General features: G+C 53.3%; 3 protein-coding genes across 10 annotated transcripts in view; all 3 read right to left on the bottom strand.

Annotated features, from left to right (window-relative positions):
* Window positions 1-4,939: 4,939 nt before the first annotated feature.
* On the bottom strand, window positions 4,940-8,925 carry C20H19orf53 (chromosome 20 C19orf53 homolog). The gene is made up of 3 exons (NM_001131347.1): window positions 8,819-8,925; window positions 8,686-8,741; window positions 4,940-5,350 (listed from the first exon to the last, which is right to left on the bottom strand). The coding sequence occupies exons 1-3, from the start codon at window positions 8,913-8,915 to the stop codon at window positions 5,204-5,206; spliced, it is 300 nt and encodes a 99-aa protein (NP_001124819.1). The 5' UTR covers window positions 8,916-8,925; the 3' UTR covers window positions 4,940-5,203.
* Window positions 8,926-9,105: 180 nt separating this feature from the next.
* MRI1 (methylthioribose-1-phosphate isomerase 1) lies at window positions 9,106-18,615 on the bottom strand. 2 transcript variants are annotated; one of them, XM_024237642.3, is made up of 6 exons: window positions 18,392-18,615; window positions 18,019-18,257; window positions 14,770-14,858; window positions 14,480-14,656; window positions 14,169-14,393; window positions 9,106-10,622 (listed from the first exon to the last, which is right to left on the bottom strand). In XM_024237642.3, the coding sequence occupies exons 1-6, from the start codon at window positions 18,521-18,523 to the stop codon at window positions 10,459-10,461; spliced, it is 1,026 nt and encodes a 341-aa protein (XP_024093410.3). In that variant the 5' UTR covers window positions 18,524-18,615; the 3' UTR covers window positions 9,106-10,458. The 2 variants fall into 2 exon arrangements, with proteins under 2 accessions (XP_024093410.3, XP_024093409.3); XM_024237641.3 differs by lacking the exon at window positions 14,770-14,858 and adding an exon at window positions 17,070-17,245 and having other exon boundaries at window positions 18,392-18,609.
* Window positions 18,616-19,691: 1,076 nt separating this feature from the next.
* Window positions 19,692-25,170, bottom strand: part of YJU2B (YJU2 splicing factor homolog B) — a 32,458-nt gene continuing 26,979 nt past the window's right edge. For all 7 annotated transcript variants that reach the window (XM_054538650.2, XM_054538653.2, XM_054538651.2 and 4 more), the window contains 5 exons: window positions 24,811-24,871; window positions 23,636-23,778; window positions 23,374-23,546; window positions 20,539-20,677; window positions 19,692-20,390 (listed from right to left, as the gene is read on the bottom strand). In XM_054538650.2, the coding sequence (XP_054394625.1) occupies window positions 19,912-20,390; window positions 20,539-20,677; window positions 23,374-23,546; window positions 23,636-23,778; window positions 24,811-24,871 (995 nt within the window). In that variant the 3' untranslated portion in view covers window positions 19,692-19,911. The remainder of the gene's footprint in view (window positions 20,391-20,538; window positions 20,678-23,373; window positions 23,547-23,635; window positions 23,779-24,810; window positions 24,872-25,170) is intronic.

The following is a 25,170-nucleotide window of genomic DNA, read 5'->3' as shown; positions in this document are numbered from 1 at the left end:
ACTTCCGGGGGCAGGGGACAAAGAAGGCTTCTCTGAGGTGATGTCTCGGGGGAAGGAACTGTAGGCACAAAGGCAGGGAGGACTGTGGCCTGGATGGGAAGGGGATACAAACTTGGTGTTGTCCTTTTTTTCTGTTGTCACTGGAATGTCAGGTTTGTTTTGTTTTGTTTTTTTGAGACAGAGTCTCGCTCTGCCGCCCAGGTGGAGTGCAGCAGCATGATCTCAGCTCACTGCAACCTCTGCCTCCTGGGTTCAAGCGATTCTCCTGCCTCAGCTTCCTGAGTAGCTGGGATTATAGGCGTGTGCCACGATGCCGGCCAATTTTTGTATTTTTAGTGGAGACAGGTTTCCCCATGTTGGCCAGGCTGGTCTTGAAGTCCTGACCTCAAGTGATCCACCTGCCTCAGCCTCCCAAAGTGCTGGGATTACAGGCGTGAACCATCACGGCCAGCTGAATGTTAGTTCTTAGTTCTGCCTAGAAGAGAGGTTGGCATGAAGTAGTCACGATAGCGGGGTGTGGTGGCTCATGTCTATAATCCCAGCAGTTTGGGAGGCTGAAGTGGGAGGATGGCTTGAGGCCAAAATCGGTCTGGGCAACATAGGGAGACCCTGTCTCTACAGAAAATAAAAAAATTAGCTGGGCATGGTGGTGCATGCCTGTGCTTCCAACTACTAGGGAGGCTGAGGTGGGAGGATCACTTGAGTCTAGGAGTTTGAGTTTGCAGTGACTTATGATCGCACCACTGCAGTCGCGACACAGCAAGATGCTGTCTCTAAAAAAATATAAAAGTAATCACAATAAATACTGAACGAGGAGAACTTGGTTTCTCAAGTTACCTGTCTGGCCCTCTTCTAAGTTATACTTTCCTTCTTTCCTTTCCTTATTGTTTTAAAGCTTTTTAATAAACTTTCATTCCTGCTCTGAAAAAAAAAAAATACTGAATGAGCCAAGTGGCCCTACCTGAAATGCCTTAAGTCAGCTGGGTGGCTCATGCCTGTAATCCCAGCACTTTGGGAGGCCAAGGCAGGAAGATCGCTTGAGGTAGAAGTGTTTGAGACCAGCCTGGACAACATAGTGAGACCCCATCTCCCAAAACAAAAAACAAAAAACAAAACAAAACAAAAAAACAGCCCATGCGCAGTGGCTCACATCTGTAATCCCAGCACTTTGGGAGGCCGAGGTGGGCGGATCACCAGAGGTCAGGAGTTCGAGACCATCCTGGCCAACATGGTGAAACTCCCATCTCTACTAAAAAAAAATTAGCCGAGTGTGGTGGTGTGTGCCTATAGTCCCAGCTACTCGGGATGCTGAGGCAGGATAATCACTTGAACCCGGGAGGCGGAGGTTGTAGTGAGCTGAGATCACGCCACTGCACTACAGCCTGGGTGACAGAGGGAGACTCCATCTCAAAAAAAAAAAATAATAATAAAAATAAAACAAAACCAAGGGCAGAAGTCAATTACTGCCTGAGGTGGTCAGACAGCCAGAGAAACCAGGTTCCCTAGGTGGGGCTCAAGGATGTGTGCCCTGGAAGCTGGAACAGCCAATTCCCGGCCCTGAACAGAGGCCGGGGATTGGCTGTGAAAGGGAAGCCCAGAAAGGAAAGAGCTACCCTTATCCCTCAGTCTGGGATCTGGGCCTCATTCATCCTCCAGCCCCTCCCTCCCCCTCCAGAAACAATGAGGGCGGGGCCTTCCTGGCAGCTTGGGAAACTCCAGACTACTCAGTCTTTCCATCTCTTGCGGCTTCCACTGCCCCAATTCCTGATTTTTCAAGATGCTAAGTTAGGACTTTTTAATGAAATTTCTCTCTGCATGTTTGGGCGGGGCGGGGTGGTGGTGGTAAAATTCACCATTTTATTTTAATTATTTTTTGAGACCATGTCTCACTCTGTCACCCAGGCTGACATGCAGTGGCACCATCTTGGCTCACTGCAACCTCCGCCTCCCAGGTTCAAGTGATTCTCCTGCCTCAACCTCCCAAGTGGCTGGGATTACAGGCACTAACCACCACGCCCGGCTAATTTTTGTATTTTTAGTAGAGTTGGGGTTTTGCCATATTGGCCATGCTGGTCTCGAACTCCTGGCCTCATGTCATCCACCGGCCTTGGCCCCCCAAAGTGCTGGGATTACAGTTGTGAGCCACCACACCCGGCCTAATGCACCATTTTAAAGTGCACAGTTCAGTATAATCACAATGTTGTACAATCACTTCTGACTCCAGGATATTTTCATCCCCCTTGAAAAGAAACCCCATTCCTGCTCCCTCAGCCCCTGGCAATCACTCATCTGCTTTCTCCCCCCATGGATTTGCCTGTTTGGGACATTTCACGTAAGTGGGACGATTCAAGATGTAGCCTTTTGTCTCGCTTTGTTCACTTAGTTTATTTTCAGGCTCATTCTTGTAGTTTCCTGGATCAGTGCTTCATTCCTTTTTAAGAGTCGGGGTCTGGCTTTGTCACCCAGGCTGGAATGCAGTGGTGAGATCATAGCTCACTGCTGCCTTCAACTCCCAGGCTCAAGTGATCCTCCTGCCTCAGCCTCCTAAGTAGTTGGGATGACAGGCATGAGCCACTGCACTTGGCCTTCCTCCCTAAGGGTGAATATTCTATTGAAGGACCGACCTCAGTTTATCCCTTCATCCATAGATGGACATGTGGGCTGTGTCCACTTTTTTTTTCTTTTTTTTTTGAGATGGAGTCTCACTCTGTCGCCCAGGCTCGAGTGCAATGGCACAATTTCCGCTCACTGCAACCTTGGTCTCCCGGGTTCAAGCGATTCTCCTGTGTCAGCCTCCTGAGTAGCTGGTATTACAGGCGTGTACCACCACGCCCGGCTAATTTTTGTTTTTTTTTTTTTTTGAGACGGAGTCTTGCTGTGTTGCCCAGGCTGGAGTGCAGTGGCACGACCTTGGCTCACTGCAAGCTCTGCCTCCTGGGTTCACGCCATTCTCCCGCCTCAGCTTCCTGAGTAGCTGGGACTACAGGAGCCCGCCACCACACCCGGCTAATTTTTTGTATTTTTAGTAGAGACAGGGTTTCACCGTGTTAGCCAGGATGGTCTCGATCTCCTGACCTTGTGATCCACCCGCCTCGGCCTCCCAAAGTGCTGGGATTACAGGCGTGAGCCACCATGCCGGGCCTAATTTTTGTATTTTTAATAGAGACAGGGTTTCACCCCATTGGTCAGGCAGGTCTTCAACTCCTGACCTCGTGATCTGCCTGCCTCAGCCTCTCAAAAGTGCTGGGATTACAGGCGTGAGCCACTGCGCCTGGCCTGTGTCCACCTTTTAGCTATTGTGAGCAGTGCTGCTATTTACATGGATATGCAAATCTACAAGTGAACACCTGTCTTCCATTCTCCTGGGAATATACCTAGGAGCGGAATTGATGGGTCATACAGTAACTCCACAATGAACTTACTGAAGAACCACTGAACTGTTTTTCCCCTCTTTATAGCCTGTAATCCCAGCATTTTGGGAGGCTGAGGTGGGTGGATCACTTAAGGTCAGGAGTTCGAGACCAACCTGGTCAACATGGTGAAACCCCGTGTCTACTAAAAATACAAAAATTATCTGGGTGTGGTGGCACATGCCTATAATCCCAGCTACTTGGGAGGCTGAGGTGTGAGGATCACTTGAGCCTGGGAGACAGAGGTAGCCGTGAGCCAAGATCATGCCACTGCACTCCAGCCTGGACTACAGAGCAAGACTCTGTCTTAAAAAAAAAAAAAAAAAATTGGCAAAGTCTTGACTGTCACTGTGTGGAACTCAGAAAACACACTTGAGATGGGGTTTGGGGGTAGCTGCTGGTGACACAGCACCTCTGTCTCCTTGGTAGGTGGGGTGCCCAGGAGAGGATAAGCCACTAGGGAACCAGTCACCCCGCCCGTCTCAGGGTAGAAGCTGACTGTATGCTCAGGTACCACTCCCCAAAGACAGCAGTTCAGTATCACCCCGACTACAGCCCGTCTTTTCCCTGTGCTGTGACCTTGACCTGGATCCAGCGAAGGGAGAAAAGGAAGGTTATCAGGCCAAAGATCCCAGAATATTCCGTAGGCACTGTGTGGCACAACAGACTCAAACAATTTGGAGGTGGAGGAACTCCAGGATGGGCAGAAGTGAATTCTGGTCTTGTGACAGTGACAGGTAGCCAGAGGGTCAGCTGAAAGCATGGATCGGGACTCTGCCAACTACAGGATCAATTCCACTCTGGAACGTTATGCAGGACCTAAACAGGGCATCCTGCTAGATGACGTGTGTAACGCATTAGAACTGGTGGGGCACGGTGGATCACAGCTGTAATCCCAGCACTCTGGGAGGCCCAGGCAGGATTGCTGGAGGCCACGAAGTTGACACCAGCCTGGGCAACTTAGCAAGACCCCGTATCTACAAAAAGCAATAAATCAGCTGGGCATGGTGGTGCATGCCTGTAGTTCCAACTACTTGGGAGGCTGAGGTGGGAGGATTGCTTGAGCCTGGGAGATGGAGGCTGCAGTGAGCTATGATTGCGCCACTGCACTCCAGCCTGGGCAACAGTGCGGCCTGGCTCATAGGTAGCGCTACCACTGGCTGTCCTGACTCCCTTACAGTTGGCGCTCTTTAACCAGGTAGTACCACGTGGTTTCTGCATGTATTCTGGTTTAATCAGCACCTTGGTCCTGTGAAGTGGCATCTGACCTACTGATGTTCAGCTTGACTCTGGTTGTGTCCCCAGGGCTGAGGACTGCCCAGGAGGAGGGAGTGAGTCACCCAGGGTTAAATGGAGAAAAGACTCTTTCCTGGCTCTCAGGCTCAGGGCCAGAGGTGCAGAAGCCCAGCTGTCCCCTGGGCACGTGGTTGCTAAAGGCGGTGGGGTGGGGTGGAGCACGCCAGGCCATGTCACTCACAGAGACTTGTGGGCTCACCTGGCCTGCTCACCCGAACACAGGACTGCAAGAGGGATGACAAAGCCAGGTTTATTGTTCTGGGTTAAACCTGTGGAGGCAGGACCTGGGAAGGGGCATGAGGACAGATGAAGTTGGTGACTGTATCTTTCTGGTCATTGCTGGGTTCTCAGCACCCTTGGCCCCCACTGAAGTTCTAGGTGAAGCCCAGTGCTGGGGGACAGGGTCCTCTTCCTGACAGTGCAGCCTGTGGGATGACTTGCAAGGTCCCCTATGGAGGTAGGGGGTGGGGTGTTGGCCTGCGTTGGGGCCAGCATCCTCAGGAAGGTGTCTTGGAGGAGGTGGCGGCAGCCGCCCCTTTCTTCTTGGCCGGGGCCTTCAGCAGTGCCAGCCTCTTGGGCAGGCTGCTGCTGGCTTTCATCACCACGTCATGTTCGATCTTCTTCCGGATCCCGACTTCTAGGTTCTGAGGGACAAGCACAGGGCAGTCAGATTGTGACCTGGGGCTGAGAGAGGGCCTGACCAGTCACCCTCTTCCCGGCTAGAGCTCGCAGGGGGCTAGATCAGCAACTATCCTCTCGAACCGCACCTGACTGTGGATCTGGTGGCTGGGGTTTAAGTCCTGCACTCTCCCGGGTCTCCACACACACAAAAATCCTCACCTCTGCACCCTGGCTTCTAAACCTCTGCTCACGCCCATTTTATGGATGGGGAAACAGTCTGCTGCAGCCAGGAGGCACTGGTTGCCCAGGTCCCTAAACCGCATGGGATCCAGCGTGCCCACAGCCTCTGGTCCCAGCCTCTACAAGGGCAGCCTCCTCTGCCCCAGGTCATCTCTGCTTTGCAGACGGCAAGCTGAGGATCTGAGGGGTTGGCAAGGGAGCTGGCCAGTAAGGCACAGGCGTGGGGCAAAACCAGCAGTGTGAACCCCAAACTGGTGGCTCAGTCGCCTTTCCCAGACTGCCCCTGCCCTGCCGCTCTGAGTTCCAACGGGCTGGGTGTGGTAGCTCAAGCCTGTAATCCCAGCACTTCGCGAGGCTGAGGCAGGAAGATCACTTGAGCCCAGGAACTTGACACCAGCCTGGGCAACATAGCGAGACTGCATCTGTACTAAAATAAAAAATTAGCACAGTGTGGTGGTGCGTGCCTCTCATCTCAGCTATTTGGGTGGTCGAGCCCAGGAGGTCCAGGCTGCAGTGAGCTATGATCGTTCCACTACACTGAAGCCTGGGGGACAGCGTGAGACCTTGTCTCAAAGAAAAAAAAAAAAGTTCCGGCTGGGTGCAGGACCTTGGGAGGCCAAGGCAGGCGTATCACCTGAGGTCAGGAGCTCTAGACCAGGCTGGCCAACACGGTGAAACCCAATCTCTACTAAAAACACAAAAAGTAGCCAGGTGTGGTGGCGGGCACCTGTAATCCCAGCTACTTGGGAGGCTGAGGCAGAAGAATTGCTTGAACCCGGGAGGCAGAGGTTGCAGTGAGCCCAGACCACACCACTGCACTCCAGCCTGGGCAACAAGAACAAAACTCCATCACAAAAAAAAAAAAAAAAAAGAAACAGTTCCAATGACCACGATCACCAGCGCTGGGACAGCTAACCAGGTGCCTGGGCGCAGGAGTCATGGAGCCGGAATTCAGTGCATGTATCGGGACAATATAAGCATCAGTGGCGTAATATGCTACACTGTTAAAAGCATGGTAAGCGCTGCTATGGCAAAAAGGAAACAGGAGTGAGGAGGGACGGGTACAGGTCACCATCAAGGCAGGCCTCTTTGAAACAAGATGGAAGAAGGGAGCAGTGTGGATTATTGGGAGAGGAATCCAGGCAGAGGAAACAGCCAGTGCAAAAGTTCTCGGGTGGGACAAGGAGCCCAGGAAGGGCTCCGGGAAGGAGGGGTCAGGGGCCAGTAAGGCTAGAGGGAGTTAGCAGAGGAGAGGGTGGAAGGAGACGAGGGCAGATTCTGCAGGGCCTTGTGGCTGAGTGAGGACTGGGCCTTTTTCCTGGGTGAGGTAGAAGCCATGGAGGATTCTGAGCCAAGGAGGGAGGGAACCGACTCAGGTGCTCGTGGGCACCCTCTGGCTTCTGTGAGGGGACCAGGTGGGATCCAGGAGACAAGGGAGAAGGTGGCTGTAGTGGTCCCGGTGGGAAATGATGTGGGTGGGAGCAGGTAGGGGCCAAGGAGGTGGGAGACGGGTGGATTCTGGATTGATTCTAAGGGCAAAATAGGGGCAAGCACAGTGGCTCATGCCTGTAATCCAAGCACTTTGGGAGGCCGAGGCGGGCAGATCATGAGGTCAGGAGTTCGAGACCAGCCTGGCCAACATGGTGAAACCCCATCTCTACTAAAAATACAAAAAAAAAAAAAAAAAAAAAAAAAAAAAATAGCCAGGTGTGGTGGTGCAGGCCTGTAATCCCACTTACTCGGGAGGCTGAGGGAGGAGAATTGCTTGAACCCAGGAGGCAGAGGTTGCACTAAGCCAAGATCACGCCACTGCACTCCAGCCTGGACAACAGAGCGAGACTCCATCTCAAAAAAACAAAACAAAACAAAACAAATGGGATGAGACCGGGATGTGAGAGAAAGGAGGGATTCAAGGATGACTTATGGCATCTGGAAGGAAGTGATCACAGGGGAAGGAGAGCAGAATGGGAAGGGAGGATCAGGAACCTGGTTTTGGACATGCTGAGTACAAGGTGATCATGAGATTCCCCATTCCATGGAGGTAAGCGGGCCGCTGGGTACCCAGTTCTGAGAAAACCTACACTCTGGGGAGATGAAACAATTTGCTTGAGATCACAGGGCTGTTGACTGTGGAGTACAATTCAAACCCAGGTTTGACTCCCACCAAAACCAGTTTTAAATCTCCTTCCAACTTCTTTACAAGCTCAACCTTACCCATCTACATATAAATGTTGCACTTAAAAACAACCACAGGGTGGCTCACGCCTGTAATCCCAGCACTTTGGGAGGCAGAGGTGGGAAGATGGCTTGAGGCCAGGAGTTCAAGACCAGCCCGGGCAGCATAGTGAAACCTGTCTCTACCAAAAATACAAAAAAAAAAAAAATTTGCCGCGTATTGGCGAGCACTTGCAATTCTACTTGCTCGGGAGGCTGAGACGGAAAGATTGCCTAAGTCCAGGAGGTTGAGGCTGCAGTGAACTACAATGGGGCCACTGCACTCCAGCCCGGGCAACAGTGAGACCCTGACTCAAAAAATATGACGATAACCAACGCACCTCACACTTCTTTGAGCCCTCTGCTGTTCTAGCTTTACAAAGCTGGGCTTTCAATTCCCTTCCCATGTCACCTCGCTGTCTTCCTGAGTTCCATTAAAGAAACAGTAACAGCAAGAGGCTGACGTTACTGCAACACTTTTTGCGCCGCAGGTCTTGCTTCTACGAGGCCCTGTTGAAGTGGTAAGTGGTGTTCCTGCACCCCTTGCACAAAGAAGAAAAGGGAGGCTCACAGAGCTCGGAGTCCTCCAGGCCTCATCCCTTGCCCTTTGCCGATCCCTGTGCTCCTTCCCTCGCCGGCCTCCAGATTTCATCTCTCGTCCCTAGCACATCCCCCAGCCCCTATCCCTCGCCAGCTTCCACCTCTTACCCATCTCTGCACCCCGGGCTCCCTCCTTCGCTCCTAACGCGGCCCTTGGCTCTATCCCCTCGCTCCTAGCTCGTCCTCAGGATCCACCCTCTCTCCTCACCGACCCCCGGGCTCCACCCATCTCCCCTCGCCGTCCTCCGGGCTCCACCCCTCGCTACTCGCCGCCCTCCGGGCTCCATCTCTCGCCCCCGCACACCTTCTTGAGCTTTTGCTGCTGCACGACGCGCGCCTTCTTGGGAGCGATAACACGACCTGGGGAAAGACGTGCTCAAGTGAGGCCGGGAAGCCGCGGGTCCACCTCGCCCCCAAGTCCCCGGGCCGCTCCTTACCGCCTTTTCTCGGGCCCCGATTCTTTTCAGAGGCCGTCGCTGCAGTCTTGCTCTTTGCGGGTTTGCGCGCCTGGAACTTGCGCTGCCCCTGCGCCATGGTCCGGCACGCAGCGGAAGAGGCGGGGCTGTAAGTAGCCGTAGCCCGAAGGCACAGGGAACCATGGGATACAGCGGGGCGGAAAAACGCAAGAACTCACGGGATACAACGTGGCGCACAGTTAAAGAGACAGCATCCCACAAGGGTAGTGGATCACAGCTGGAGTTTTCACACATTAGGAACAAAAAGGTGACAATGATAAGCTAACGTTTATTGAGAGCTTATGTGTTTTAGAAAACTTACAACGTTTTATGATCTTTACACATAAAAACTCAGACTAGGTTACGGTGCGGCACTCACCCCTGGTACAGAATTTAAGAAGGTCCAAAAACTTTGGTAATCATAAACAATATTTTCAAGACTTAAAAAAATATTTTAATATCCAAAATAATCAAATTGTTAAACTACATCCTGCAGACCGGCAGCATAATTTTGTAAATAAAGTTTTAGTGGAACCGGGGTGTTGAGGTCAGTAAGCTCAAGGCACAAGTGCGGGGTTCTAGCCTCTTCAAAATTTTATTTAGGCCGGGCACAGTGGCTCACGCTTGTAATCCCAGCACTTTGGGAGGCCGCGGCGCGCGGATCACCCGAGGTCAGGGGTTCGAGACCAGCCATGACTAACATGGTGTCTCTAATAAAAATACAAAAATTAGCCAGGCATAGTGCCAGGCTCCTGTAATCCCAGCTACTTGGGAGGCTGAGGCAGGAAAGTCACTTGAACCGGGGAGGCACAGGTTGCAATGAGCTGAGATCACGCCTCTACATTCCAGCCTGGGCGACAGAGTGATACTCCGTCTCAAAAAAAAAAAAAACTCAAAACAGAATATTTCTTTAAAATATTTTTTATCTTGGTTGCTGAGCTTTTTTGGTGTCCTCTTAAAATTCTGCCCTGGAGGTGTCACCCTAGCTCCAGCCCTGACCTTAAGAGGGAGGTACTAGTATTATCCACATTTATTTTTTATTTTAATTAATTAATTAATTAATTTTATTTATTTTTGAGACGGAGTCTCGCTCTGTTGCCCAGGCTGGAGTGCAGTGGCGCAATCTCGGCTCACTGCAAGCTCCGCCTCCCAGGTTCACGCCATTCTCCTGCCTCAGCCTCCCAAGTAGCTGGGACTACAGGCACCCGCCACCATGCCCGGCTAATTTTTTGTATTTTTAGTAGAGACGGGGTTTCACCGTATTAGCCAGGATGGTCTTGATCTCCTGACCTCGTGACCCACCTGCCTTGGCCTCCCAAAGTGCTGGGATTACAGGTGTGAGCCACCGCGCCCAGCCTGTTATCCATATTTTATAAATGAGGAAACCAAGGCACAGAGAGGCGAAGTGACTTGGCCAAGATCATACAGTGGAAAAAGTGGTGGAGTCAGGATTTGAATCTGGGCAGCCTGGCTCTAGATGCTAGGCTCTAGATGGAAGGCGCTGTCTGAGCTCCCTGCACTAGGAACAAGTGTGATCAGGGGTAGGAAGTTCAGCTTTTGGGTAGCCATTCAACAAATGTATTTAAAAACCTAGAGAGGCAGGCTAGGGAGAGCTGAGTTGGTTACATCTGGGGTCCATCTAGGGTTCCATCCCTGGAAGAGATGGTGGTGGTGGTTAGGGCTGCCCGGAGCTCCTCAGGGGCAAAGACCCCCAGTTCTGTGATGATGCCGCCAGTGATGAGGTCGTGAGGGGTGACATCGAAGGCAGGATTCCAAACTCCAATCCCTGCAGGGGAGAGAGGGGAGGCAAGGAGGCAAGAATGTGCTTCTGTGAAAGTTCTCAGGTTGTGGTCATCTGTTTCTACCACAGTGGTTCTTGGAATTGGGGAGTCCTTGAGAACCTGAGGATTCTCACCCCAAAAGTACATGCAGGCATGGACACTGTACTCAATAGTAAGTTTAGACTCGCCACCGCTCCTAGACTGTCACTCCCCAAGAAGAGTTCAAAGTCCTATATACATCTATGCCACTTATTATTATTATTTTTTTTGAGATGGAGTTTCGCTCTTGTTGCCCAAGCTGGAGTGCAGTGGCGCGACCTTGGCTCACCGCAACCTCCACCTCCCAGGTTTCAAGCAATTCTCCTGCCTCAGCCTCCCGAGTAGCTGGGATTACAGGCATGCACCACCATGCCCGGCCAGTATTTTTAGTAGAGACGAGGTTTTTCCATGTTGGTCAGGCTGGTCTCAAACTCCCGACCTCAGGTGATATGCCTGCCTCGGCCTCCCAAAGTGCTGGGATTACAGGTGTGAGCCACCGCACCCGGCCTATCCCACTTATTTTTTTAGTTTTATTTTTAAACATTATTCTTATTTTTGACACAGAGTCTTCTTCTGTCACCCAGGCTGTAGTACAGTGGTGTGTTCTCGGCTCAGTGTAACCTCTGCCTCTTGGGTTCAAGTGATTCTCCTGCCGCAGGCTCCTGAGCAGCTGGGACCACAGATGTGCACCACCACGTCTGGCTGTTTTTTTTTTTTTTTTGAGATGGAGTTTTGCTCTTGTCACCTAGGCTGGAGTGCAGTGACACGATCTCAACTCACTGCAACCTGTGCCTCCCAGGTTCAAGTGATTCTCCTGCCTCAGCCTCCCGAGTAGTTGGGATTACAGGCGCCTGCCACCTCGCCCGGCTAATTTTTTTTTTGTATTTTTAGTAGAGACGGGGTTTCATCACATTGGCCAGGCTGGTCTTGAACCCCTGACCTCAGGTGATCTGCCCGCCTCAGCCTCCCAAAGTGCTGGGATTACAGGTGTGAGCCACTGCACCCGGCCATTTATTTTTTATTTTTTGTATTTTTAATGGAGATGGGGTTTCACCATGTTATCCAAGCTGGTCTCGAACTCCTGACCTCAGGTGCTCCACCCACCTCGGCCTCCCAAAGTGCTGGGATTACAGACGTGAGCCACCGTGCCTGGCCCTATCCCACTTCTTTATGTTTTATTTTATTGAGACAGAGTCTTGCTCTGTCACCCAGGCGGGAGTGCAGTGGTGTGATCACAGCTCACTGCAGCCTTGACCTCCTGGGCTCAAGCGATCCTCCTGCCTCAGCCTCCCGCCTTAGCCTCCCGAGTAGTTGGGACTACAAGTGGTTGCCACCGCACCTGGCTGATTTTTTGTTTTGTAGAGACGGGGTCCCACTATGTTGTTGCCCAGGTTAATCTTGAAGTCCTGGCCTCAAGCAATCCTCCTGCTTCAGTCTCCCAAAGTGCTGGGATTACAATCATGAATCACTACACCTGGCAAAACAATTTTTTAGAGATTGTGGTCTGGTGATGTTGCCCAGGCTGGTCTTGAACTCCTGAGCTCAAGTCATCCTCCCACCTCAGCCTCCCAAAATACTGGGATTTCAGGTGTGAGCCATTGTACCTGGCCCCATAATGCTAATATTGGTTCATGCTAATATTTCATGAACCATTTTTTTTTTTTTTTGAGATGGAGTTTCACTCTTGTTGCCCAGGCTGGAGTGCTGTGGCACTATCTTGGCTCACTGCAACCCCCGCCTACTGGGTTCAAGCGATTCTCCTGCCTCAGCCTCCCGAGTAGCTGGGATTACAGGCATGCGCCACCACGCCCGGCTAATTTTGTATTTTTAGTAGAGATGGGGTTTCTCCAGGTTGGTCAGGCTGGTCTTGAACTCCCAACCTCAGGTGATCTGCCCGCCTTGGCCTCCCAAAGTGCTGGGATTACAGGCGTGAGCCACGGCACCCGGCTTTTTTTAAATTTTTGAGATGGAGTTTCGCTCTGTTGCCCAGACTGGAGTGCAGTGGTGCAGTCTCAACTTCCTGCAACCTCTGCGTCCTAGGTTCAAGTAATTCTCATGCCTCAGTCTCCCAAGCAGATGGGACTACAGGCATGTGCCACCACGCCTGGCTAATTTTTGTATTTTTTTAGTAGAGACGTGGTTTCGCTCTGTTGGCTAGGCTGGTCTGGAATGCCTGACCTCAAGTGATCCGCCCACCTCCGCCTCCCAAAGTGTTGGGATTATAGGCGTGAGCCACTGCATCCGAGTGCATGAACTAATATTTAAAGGGCCAGTCATTGATCTAAATGTCCTGTGGGTTAATTCACTGACGGCCCTTGGGTTTATGCAGCAGGTTCTAGCCATAGCCCCATTTTACAGATAGGACCAGTGAGGATCTCAGGGAATTAGAGAATTTAGGGAACTTGCTAACAGTTGCACAGCCAGGAAGTATAGGCAGCTAAGAAAAGTCTTGCAGCAAGGCATGGTAGCTCACGCCTGTAATCTCAGTGCTTTGGGAGGCTGAGGCAGGAGGATCGCTTGAGGCCAGGAGTTTAAGACCAGCCTGGGGAACATAGCGAGACCCTATCTCTACGAAAATAAACAAATAAAAATAAAAATAAGTCTAGAAATATCTTGGTTTTTCTTTTCTTTTTTTTTTTTTGAGACAGAGTCTCACTCTGTTGCCCAGGCTGGAGTGCAACGGTACAATCTCAGCTCACCAGAACCTCCGCCTCTCAGGTTCAAGTGATTCTCCTGCCTCAGCCTCCTTAGTAGCTGGGACTATAGGCAGGTGCCACCATGCCCAGCTAATTTTTGTGTTTTTAGTAGAGACGGGGTTTCACTATGTTGACCAGGCTGGTCTCGAACTCCTGACCTTGTGATCTGCCCGCCTCGGCCTCCCAAAGTACTGGGATTACAGGCGTGAGCCACCTCGCCTGGCCGTCTTGGTTTTTCTTTACAAACACATGGCCAGCCAGATATTCTTATTTCCCCTTAAGAAAACCTAAGTGGAGAATAGCAAGACAGTTGCTCAAGATCATTCATATAACCGGTTAGTTGTAAATTCCGACATTGGATCTGACCTCCAGGACGCACCTGTTAGAAGAAGTTGCTTGGGCCAGGCGCGCTGTGGCTCACACCTGTAATCCTAGCGCTTTGGGAGGCAGAGGCAGGCTGATTGCTTGAGGTCAGTAGTTTATAAATAGCCTGGTCAACATGTTGAAACCCCATCTCTACTAAAAATACAAAAATTAGCCAGCCATGGTGGCACCCACCTATAGTCCCAGCTACTCGGGAGGCTGAGGCAGGAGAATTGCCTGAGCCCGGGAGGTGGAGGTTGCAGTGAGTTGAGATCGCGCCACTGCACTCTAGCCTGAGGGACAGAGCAAGACTCCCTCTCAAAAAAAAGAGAGAAGAAAAAATGGCTTGTAGGAGCTGTATATGTTCCAGAAGGATGACAAAGACCTGCATATCACCTGCCTCCATGAAGTGCCCAGGAGCTGGGATGTCCCCTTTCTGAGGGGGCAGCTTACCAGGTGCCGCAATCCGGACCCCATTAACATCAGTCAGCTCCTGGCCTGGTCGCTCTTCAATAATGATCTCCTTGCCGGTCTCCAGACGGAGGTCACATGAAGAGCTGGGGGCAGCCACGTAGAAGGGAATGCCATGGTGCTTGGCAACAATGGCCAGCTGGTAGGTGCCCACCTTGTTGGCTGTGTCGCCGTTGGCAACCACGCGGTCAGCTCCCACAACCACAGCTGGGGAGGGGGCGTGTGAGAAGTTGGGGGTCATTACCTGGCCCCATGCTCCAGAGCCCCGCCCCCAGGGCTTACCGTCTGCTTACCTGACACACCCCTATGGGCCATGGCAGCAGCTACCATGCTGTCGGCGATAAGGGTGGCGGGGATCTGCTCATAGACCAGCTCAAAGGCCGTCAGCCGGGCTCCCTGGTTGTAGGGCCGGGTCTCTGTGCAGAAGGCGTGCTCCAGGCGGCCCAGGCTGTGCAGTGAGCGGATCACACCTGCCGGGGCCCCACGCACCAGGAGAAGGCCCAGGGGAGAGGCAAACAGACAGGGTGGTCCATTGGTCAGGGGTGCAGGCTCCTAGTCTGGACGTGGATTGCCAAAGTCTTACCGAGCACAGTCCCACCCAGGGGCCCTCGCAGTGGCAGTTCCCTCTGCCTGGTATGCTCTTCCCAATGCTCGCATAGCTCCATTTCACGTCTGTTTAAAGGACACCTTCTCGGTGAAGCCTTCCCTGATATATCAGTTTTGCATAGCAATCCCCACACTTGCAGTTTCCTGCTCTCTGTCCTTAGCATTTATCACCTTCTAACACTTCATGTGTACAGGCAGCCCCCCTTTTCTATGGGTTCTCCATCCATGGACTCAACCATGTGAATTGAAAATATTTGGGCCGGGCGTGGTGGCTCATGCCTGTAATCCCAGCACTTTGGGAGGCCGAGGGGGGCTGATCATGAGGTTAAGAGATCGAGACCATCCTGGCTAACATGGTGAAACCCCATCTCTACTAAAAGTTCAAAAAATTAGCCGGGCATGGTGGCGGGCGCCTGTAGTCCCAGCTACTTGAGAGGCTGAGGCAGGAGAATGGCGTGAACCTGGGAGGAACCTGGGAGGTGGAGCTTGCAGTGAGCCGAGATTGCGCCACCACACTCCAGCCTGGGCAACAGTGCAAGACTCTGTCTCCAAAAAAAAAAAAAAAAAAAGGAAAGAAAGAAAGTACTTGAAAAGAATCGCTGGAACCCAGGAGGTAGAGGTTGCAGTGAGCCAAGGTCATGCCATGGCACTCCAGCCTGGGTGACAGAGCAAGACTCTGTCTCCAAAATAAATAAATAAAAAGCAATCCTCCCATCTCAGCCCCCTCCCGAATAGCTGGGACCACAGGTGCATACCACTACACCCAGCTAATTTTAGTATTTTTTGTAGAGATGGGGTTTTGCCATCATGCCCAGGCTGGTTTCAAACCCCTGAGCTCAAGCGATCTGCCCGCCTTGGCCTCCCAAAGTGCTGAATTACAGGTTTAAAAATAGAGACAGGGTCTTGCTGTGTTGCAAAGGCTGGTCTAGAACTTCTGAGTTCAAGCAATCCTCCCACCCCAGCCTCCTGATTACAGGCCTGCACCGCCACTACACCTAGCCCGTGACAACAATTTACATAGTATTTACATGGTACTAGCTATGATACGCAATCTAGAGATGATTTAAAATATAGGGGTGGGCTGGGCACGGTGGCTCACGTCTGTAATCCCAGCACTTTGGGAGGCCGAGGCTGGCGGATCACCTAAGGTCAGAAGTTCGAGACCAGCCTGGCCAACATGGTGAAACCCCGTCCCTACTAAAACATAAAAATTAGCTGGGCGTACTGACTCGACTCATGCCTATAATCCCAGACACTCAGGAGGCTGAGGCAAGAGAATCTCTTGAACCTGGGAAGCGGAGGTTGTAGTGAGCTGAGATCGTGCCACTGCACTAGCCTGGGTGACAGAGCAAGACTCTGTCTCAAAAAAAAAAAAATATATATATATATATATATATACATGGATATACATAGGTTATGCAAATATGATGGCATTTTATATCACAGACTCGAGCATCCATGGATTTTGGTATATGTGGGAGGTCCTGGCACCAGTCCCCCACGGATATTGAAGGATGACTGTTATTTACATTGCCTGTTGACTGTTCCTTCTGCTTCCCTGGGACCCCTGAGAGCAGAGATTTTGTCTGTTTTATTCACTGCTGCATCCCCAGCAAATGGCAATGTCTGAGCCACAGCAGGTGCTTACTAAATGCTGGGTGAGTGAATGAATCAAAGACAGAGGTCTTTCCATCAAGGCCTCAGTTCCCAGGGATGAAGGTGGGACTCAGGCAGGTAGGGAAATTTCCTGGGGAATTTAGGGTCAAGTGGAATCTGCTGCCTTGGCCCCCTACAGCCCACTCCCCCTGTCTCCTGGTCACAGCTACCTGATCTTTCTCTGCTCACTCCCTTCTCCCCAGTTCCTCTTGGAGTCCACGTCCTGCCCTGGCTCTAGGCATATGGCTCAGGTGGGCCCATCGAATGACTGCTCTGAGATGGGCAGGTGCCCTAGTGGACCCCCTGAGATACAAGGAGACTTTTCTAGTACAGGAGGCTCTTTTCTTCATGATTTGAACCCTAACAGCCCCCTGCCAGCCCATGGAACCTGAAGATGAAGGAGGGCAGAGCTGAAGAACAGAGATAGATAGGTCCTGATGCTACTGGTTGAGCCCCTTGATCTAGCCATACCTGAAGCCAACTGTATAAGTGTTTCTGTACTAGAACTAATACCTTCACATTTTTTTTGTGGATGAAGTGGTTTGGGTTTGGGGTTCTTTCTCTTGTATCAAAAAAAGGTCCTAGAAGGCCCTCCCTTACCCCCTGAGGAGGCCCTCTTACCTAGGGCTGTACCATAGCCAGCGGTGGCCAGAGCACCGGTGTTACAGTGGGTCAGCACAGTCACCTTGCCACCGCTAGGGGCCACCCGCTGCAGGAGGTGGCGGGCTCCTAGGTCCCCAATGCTTCGGTTGTCTCTGAGGTCTTTCTCCAGCATGTCCTCGGTGCAGCAGATCACTCTGGGGTGACAAGGAGTTTTCAGCACCAGCCACCAGGCCCTGGGGGCCAGGCCAACGCCTCCTCTCTGCCCAGTGCTGCTGTCCTGGAGCCCTCCTGCTCAAAGCCTCTCATTGCTGTGGGGCCTGGACCCTTCGGCCACGGCCACCGAAGTGTCACTCCATTCATTCATGCAAAGACATGTTTACCAAGCAGTTCCGGTGTGACCCAGCAGTAAACAAGACAAAAATCTCTGCTCCTGTGGAGTTGACACTGGGGTGAGTGAGCCAGCTGATGAAGAGATAATAAAATGAAGGAAAAGCCGGCAGAATCAGGCAACAGAGAGCAGCGGGTGAGCTGGATCATATAGGATGGTGGAGGAGGGCGCTGTGGCACGTGCAAAGGCTGTAAGGCAGGATCGAGCTTGGTGGGGTAAAGTGACATTGCAGGGAGGGCTTGGGCAGACGGGAAGTTGGGGGAAAAAAGATGGCAGGAAGGGGACCAGGACAGGAAAAAAAGTTCCTCAAAAGCAGAAACCAAGAGAACAAGGTGACACCAAAAAGGGCCTCCAAGGGTGGATAAGGGGCTGCGTGTATTCAGGGGAGGCACGATTAAGGAGTTAGGTTTCGGGGCCAGGCTGCCCAGGCTAGACTCCGGGCCCCATCTCTGGGGCCCTGGACAAGGGACTTAAGGGCGCCGTGCCTCAGTTTCCCCATCTGTATAGTGGGTTACTGTACTTAAAAAGAGTCAATATAATTCCTGCTCAGCGCCGTGCCTGGTTACCAGATCCCCGTACCTCTCCCGGACCGCCTCTTCCGTAGCGCCCTCCTGTTCCGCCTCCTGGGCTGCAACATCAGCCAGGTCGCGGGCGGCGCGGGCCATGTTGACAGCGGTGGGCCGGGCGGTGACGAGGAAGCTCAGCTTGTCGCGCACGAAGGCCACGAGCGCGGCGAGTCCCGGTCCCCCCGCGCCCGCCTGCAGCTCCACGGCGAGGCTGAGACAGCCCACCAGGGCTATGGCCGGGGCGCCCCGCACCTGCGGGGCAGGGATTCGGGCGTCGGAAGCTGCAGGCACGGGCGCACTCCCACCTCCAGCCCGGCCGCCCCGCCGCCCCGCCGCCCCGCCGCCCCGCCGCCCCGCCGCCCCGCCGCCCCGCCGCCCCGCTGCACCTTCATGGCGCGGATGGCCTCCCAGGCCTGGCGCACCGAGCCCACCGCCTCGTAGCGGCTCTGCTGGGGCAGCAGCAGCTGGTCTAGGATCTGCAGGGAGCCCCGCGTGTAGCGGATAGCCTCCAGGGTCATGGTGCAGCAGCCAAGCCCAGCGCAACTCAGAGGGAGCTAGGGGTCCTCGCGCACTTGGGGAGGGGGGCGGGGCCGTGGGCGGAGCCTCTCCCGGAAAAAGGGACATGCACATGCGCATCCGACCCGACTCCACAGGTTCCCGGAGTCCACCCGGCCGAACCCACTTCCACGACTCCTGCCAAGCCTGGACGGAGTGAGCCGCCTCCTCGGAACCACAAAAGTGGCAGCATTTATGGGATGCCTAGTGGATACCAGGCCCTGTGTTTAGCAACCTGCTGTCTAGAGTTAGGGATGTATCCCCAGTGGCAAGGTAACATCAAGTGTTTAACAAATTAACAAATTAACATTTGTTAAATGATCTTCCTTCTCCAAGGTTGAGGGGGAGGTAGTGGGGGGTCGTGTGACCCTTGATGGATGCACGGCTGTTTCTGGGCCATTTTCTGCTCGGTTTCATTCAAAAGTAACATGCAGGACGGGCGCTGTGGCTCACGCCTGGAATCCCAGCATTTTGGGAGGCTGAGTTGGGCGGATCACTTGAGGTCAGGAGTTCGAGACCAGCCTGGCCAACATGGTGAAACCCAGTCTCTACTAAAAATACAAAAAATTAGCTGGGCGTGGTGGCACGCACCCGTAGTCCCAGCTGCTCCGGGAGGCTGAGGCAGAAGAATCACTTGAACCCAGGAGGCAGAGGTTGCAGTGAGCCGAGATCGCACCACTGCACTCCAGCCTGGGTGACAGAGCAAGACTCAAGTCTCAAAAACAAAACAAACAAAAAAACCCCAAAAGTAACATGCACGGGGGGCTTTTCCATGGGCCACCCCTGGGCTGGGGATAATAAAAAGCTCACACCTGTTTGCTCCAGCCCCTGCTGCATCTGGCACAGATCCTGGGTACCCCGTGTGCCTTGTCCCTGGCCTTGTGTGTGGTTCCTGGCCCCCTTTTCATCCTTCACACTTGGCCCATGTCTCTTCCAGGAAGTCTGTCCTGATTCCTGGCCAACCTGGACAACCACCTTGAGACTCTTGTCACTCTGGGAGGGGACCACGTCTGTGGTCACAGCTATGACCCTATACCAGCATTTGCTGATGAGAGGCCTGCCAAGGTTGGTTAAGGTGGGGGTTGGAGGGGGGGCAGCCCCAGGGTCCATCTAACAACCCAAGACAGGGAAGAAGAGACAGGTCTTTAATGTACGGAGTCTCACAAGGCACAAACACCCTCACCAGGACCAAATAAATAACTCCACGGTTGCAGGAAGGCGAGGTCTGGGGAGGACGCGGCATCTGAGCTCTCCCAGGGCCGGTGGGCGAGCGGGGGTCTGCAGTCTGTGAGGGGCCTCCTGGGTGTGTCCGGGCCTCTGGAGCGGGTCCAGTCTCCAGGATGGGGATCGCTCACTCACTCTCCGAGTCGGAGTAGTCCGCTACAAGGGAGGAGCCGAGACTGCAGGGGTGCCGCGTGTCGGGGGTGTCAGCTGCCTCTTGGGAGGAGCCTGCTGGTGACAGGGGCTTGTCCTGACGGCTCCCTTCCTGCCCCCTCGGCCTGCTGCACTTGGGGGTCTCAGCTGTTTCCGGAGGACAGTCTCCGGGGGACATGGGCCGGTCCTGGGTAGCCTCCTCTGGTACCCGCGGTTCCCTAGATTTGGGGGTGTCGGCCGCATGCTGGGGGCTCTCCGGGACGTCCCGAGACCTCCGCCGCACGATGCCCAGGTCCCCCACGGTGATGGGGGAGGTGGCAAGTGCGGTTCTGCGGCTCTGTGCCAGCTTCTTCAGGACGCCGCTGGCCTTGCTGCTGGAGGCGGATCCGGGGACGGAGGGGAACCAGGAGCGGCTGATGATCTCGGTCCGCTTGAGTTTCTGCTTGTCCTCGTAGGCTGGAGAGGAGAGGACATTTCAGGGGCGGCAGGGGAGGGCGTCCAGAACTGCCCTCTGGTAGACCAGAGTCCACTCATGGCTGAGGACCCCCCATCTCCGGGCAACTCTGAGCCTCCCTGTCCCCTTTTCCCCCGGCCTCCTACGCACAGTCCAGGGTGTGGAACTTCAGCAGAGCCGCCAGCTTGCGGTCATCTTCCGTCTCGGGCACCAGTGGGATAGTCAGGCTCGCCTTGGCCTGCAAGGCCTGGTCTCTCTCCTCCTCCTCCTGGATGGCTTTTTTCTTTTCCTGTGTTGAGGGCCAAGAACACCAGAGATAGGGGGTGTCAAAGCCCTGTCTCTTCTGTGTACTAGGGGGCACTGCTCCAACTCTCGGGGTCTCATTTACTCTTCTTTTTTGAGACAGAGTCTCATTCTGTTGCCCAGGCTGGAGTGCAGTGGCACAATCATAGCTCACTGCAGCCTCCAACTCCTGGGCTCCAGCGATTCTCTCATGTCAGCCTCCCAAGTATCCAGTACTACAGGTGTGCACCACCACACCCAGCTAATTAAAACATTTATTTTTGTAGAGGCTGGGCCTGGTAGCTCATGTCTGTAATCCCAGCACTTTGGGAGGCCGAAGCGGGTGGATCCCTTGAGGCCAGTAGTTTGACACCAGCTTGGCCATCATGGCAAAATCCTGTCTCTATTAAAAATACAAAAATTAGCCAGGCATGGTAGCATGCGCCTATGGTCCCAGCTACTCGGGAGGCTGAGGCATGAGAATCGCTTCAACCGGGGAGGTGGAGGTTGCGGTGGGCTGAGATCGTGTCACTGCACTCCAGCCTGGAAGAAAGGGGGAGACTGTCTCAAAAAAAAAAAAAAAATTTTTTTTTTGTAAAGATGGGGTCTCACTATGTTGCCCAGGCTGGTCTCCAACTCGTGGCCTAAAACAATCCTCCCACCTGAGCCTCCCAAAGCACTGGGATTACAGGTGTGAGCCACCACGCACGGCCTCATCCCACGGATATTTCTGGGATACCCACCTTGTGCTAGGCTTTGTTCTAGACACTGGGGATACAGCGGCAGGCAGGGAAAAACCCTTGCCCTCCTGGAGCTGGCCTCTAGTGGTGAGAAAGTGATAAGGAGAAAAAAAAAAGCAGGACAGGTGGGTAGGGGATGGGCTGGGAGGTTCCATTTAAAATGTGGTGGCCAGGTCGGGTGTAGTGGCTCACGCCTGTAATCCCAGCACTTTGGGAGGTCGAGGCAGGTGGATCACATGAGGCCAGGAGTTCGAGACCAGCCTGGCCAACATGGTGAAACCCAGTCTTTACTAAAAATACAAAAATTAGCCAGGCATGGTGGTGGGCACCTGTAATCCCAGCTACTTGGGAGGCTGAGGCAGGAGAACTGCTTGAACCTGGGGTGGAGGCTGCAGTGAGCTGGGATCATGCCACTGCACTCTAGCATGGGCAACAGAGCGAGACTCAGTCTAAGCAAAAACAAAAAACAAAAAACCCAACAACAACATTAGCCAGGTGTGATGGCTCGTGCCTGTGGGTCCCAGCTACTTGGGAGGCTTAGTGGGGAGGACTGCTTGAACCTGGGACATCGAGGCTGCAGTGAGACATGATTTGCCACTGCACTCCAGCCTGGGCACCAGAGTGAGACCCGCTCACAAAAAGAAAAAAAAAGAAAAAAGGAGGCAACCAGGTAGGTATCTCCCATGGCATGGTGAGGTAGGGGTGAGCTATGGTCTCAATGTCTGTGTCCCCCAAATTGATATGTTGAAGCTTAATCCCCAACGTGACAGTGTTAAAAGACATGAGGCATTTAGGGAAGTAATTCAGTCAGGAGGTCTATGTCCTCACCAATGAGATTATTGGACTTATAAAAGGAGGCCCGAGGGAGCTTGTTTGTCCCTTCTGCCACATGAGGACATAGCTAGAAGCCACCGCCTATGAGAAATGGGCCCTCACCAGACACTGGATCTGCCGGCGCCTTGATCCTGGACTTCGCAGGCTCCAGAACCATGAGCAATAAAATTCTATTGTTTATTTTGGCCGGTCTCGGTGGCCCACGCCTGTAATCCCAGCACTTTGGGTAGGCCACGGTGGATCACTTGAGGTTGGGAGTTCGAGACCAGCCTGGCCAACATGGTGAAACCCCGCCTCTACTAAAAATACACAAATTGGCCAGGTGCAGTGGCTCACGCCTGTAATCCCAGCACTTTGGGAGGCTGAGGTGGGTGGATCACCTGAGGTTGGGAGTTTGAGACCTGCCCGACCAACATGGAGAAACCCCATCTCTACTAATACTAGCTGGGCGTGATGGCGCATGCCTGTAATCCCAGCTACTCGGGAGGCTGAGGCAGGAGAATCACTTGAACCCAGGAGGCGGAAGTTGCCATGACCCAAGATCACACCATTGCACTCCAGCCTGGGCAATAAGAGTGAAACTCAGTCTCAAAAAAAAAAAAAAAAAAAAATTAGCCAGGCGTGGTGGTGGGTGCCTATAATTCCTGCTACTCTGGAGGCTGAGGCAGGAGGACTGCTTGAACCCAGGAGGCAGAGGTGCAGTGAGCCAAGATTGCGCCCCTGCACTCTAGCCTGGATGACAGAGCGAGATGACCACTGTCTCAAAAAAAAAAAATTAATTAATTTCTATTATTTATTTATTTTGAGATGCGGGGGGGTGTGGGAGAGGTCTCACTATGTTGCCCAGGCTGGTCTTGAACTCCTGGCCTCAAGCGATCCTCCCGATGTGCTGGATTACAGGCGTGAGTCACTGTGCCCAGCGAAATTTCTACTGTTTCAGTCTATGGTATTTTTTATTATAGTAGCCAGAATGGATTAAGACAGGGCATGATAACCATGTAGCAGATGGGGAAACAGGCTCAGAGGGTACAGTGGCCTGCTCAAAGCTAGGATGTGGTGGGGTGAGGGCTGGATCCGGGCCTTGGTCCACCATGCATCCTCTCTGACCCTGGGCTGGAGCTCCCCTCACCCGGAACCTTCTCCGCAGCATGCTGTTGAGGGCGAAGTCGTCCTTCCAGGCGCTCTGGGCCTCCTGGATGTGGCTCAGGGTGGGCAGCGCCTTCTTGAGTGTGCTGCGGTCGGCCTCGCCGTGCTCCAGCCGGAACATGGCGTCCGTCTCCAGCTTCTGCTTCTTCTCATGCTCTGCAACGACCAGAGCTCGGCTGGGCTTTGGGGGCCCCAGCGCAGACTCAGGGCCAGGGCCCCCAGGCAGGTAAGTGGGTGGCGCTCACCTGTGGTCAGCACCTGCTCATTGTCCGCCATGTCCCAGCGCTCCTCCTTGCGCTGGGCGCCACTCACGATCACGTAGTCGCAGTTGGCGGGGTCCGTCTGCATCTCGATGTAGTTGACACAGAGGTGGCATTTCATCCGGAACCTGGGAGGGAGCGGTGGGTAGGAGTCAGGAGGCTGTGGCTGTGCCCCAGGACAGCCCTGTCACCTCTGCCTGCTTCCTTCCACCCAATGGTGTCATTTGACAAAAATTCACTGAGCACCCACTGTGTGCCGTGTAGAGCCATGGGCAAAAGGGGCACACCTGGGCACCCAGAACGGACCTTCTGTCAGTGGGGCTGCAGTTGGCTTATTCATTTGTTCATTCAGCTGTTTGTTCATTCATTCATTCCCTCATCCGTTTTTTTGGTTCATTTATTCGTTAATTCATTTGTTAATTCATTAGTGCATTTATTTGTTGGTTCACTGATTCATTTGTTAAAGCAACTCATACATTCATTTGCTCATCCATCCATTTGTTAATTCATTCATCATTTGTTCATTCGTTCATTTGTTTGTTCATTCATTCGTTCATTCATTTGTCCATTAGTTCATTTATTCAACAAACCCGCCCAAGACAGGCTGCTCTGTGGCAGGCTCAGTGCCAGCTGCTGGGCACACTGCTGAGTAGTGGAAAAGCCAACCTGCTCATGGAAAGGCTGACGTCCCAGCAGGGGCCACCTTGATAGCAAGGGCACAAGCAACCAGTGTCGAGTCTCACTTTAGAAAAGGTGTCTCTGAGGGGTGCTGTTTGAGCAGAAACCCCGGGTGAGGGAGGAGCCTTGGAGCTACCTGGGGAAGAGCATTCCAGGTGGAAGCACAGAGGTGGGTGTGTCCCTGGGGTGTGTGAGGGACAACGAGGAGGCCAGGGAGGGGGACAGCAGGAGGAGGTTAGGGTGAAGAAAGGACAGACAGAGTGTGCGGTGCCTTGTGAGCCAGGGGGAGGACTTGGGCTTTTACTGAGGAAGGTGGGAGCCATGGAGAGTTGCGGGGGTGGGGCGCGCCCTGATTCACCAACCAGGGCGATTTCCAGGAGAGTCCTGCAGGGAATGGGATCCCCCGCAACTCAGGCTCTTTGTAGCCCCCTTGCCCTGTGGCCACCCCACCTGTTCACAAGATGCCACCAAGCCGCCCTTACCTGTAGATCGGGGTTGTGTAGTAATTGCCCACCTTCTTCTTTTCTGCGTTGTAACGAACACCTAGAAGGGGGTCAGGCGGGGGTGATAATTTCATTGCCATCTGAATTTTGCAGATGGGTAAACTGAGGTACAGAGAGGCTCACTGTCACTTGCTGAGGGTTCCCCAACTAGGAGGAGTTAGAGATGGGATTGGAAGCCAGAGCCTGGCTTCCTAATCCCTCTGCAAAGGGGCTTCCATGGCCAGCCAGTCACTCGGGTGCCCGTCTCCTCCCTCATTCCTGATCAGGATCCTCCCACCTCCACCCCAGCGGCACCCAGCAGTTAGGGGGGGTCTGATGTTTGCGGGACTGAATGGAGGG

This window comes from Pongo abelii, chromosome 20 (assembly GCF_028885655.2).
Source record: "Pongo abelii isolate AG06213 chromosome 20, NHGRI_mPonAbe1-v2.0_pri, whole genome shotgun sequence".
NCBI lineage: Eukaryota > Metazoa > Chordata > Mammalia > Primates > Hominidae > Pongo > Pongo abelii.
This window is presented reverse-complemented; position numbering and strand designations above follow the sequence as displayed.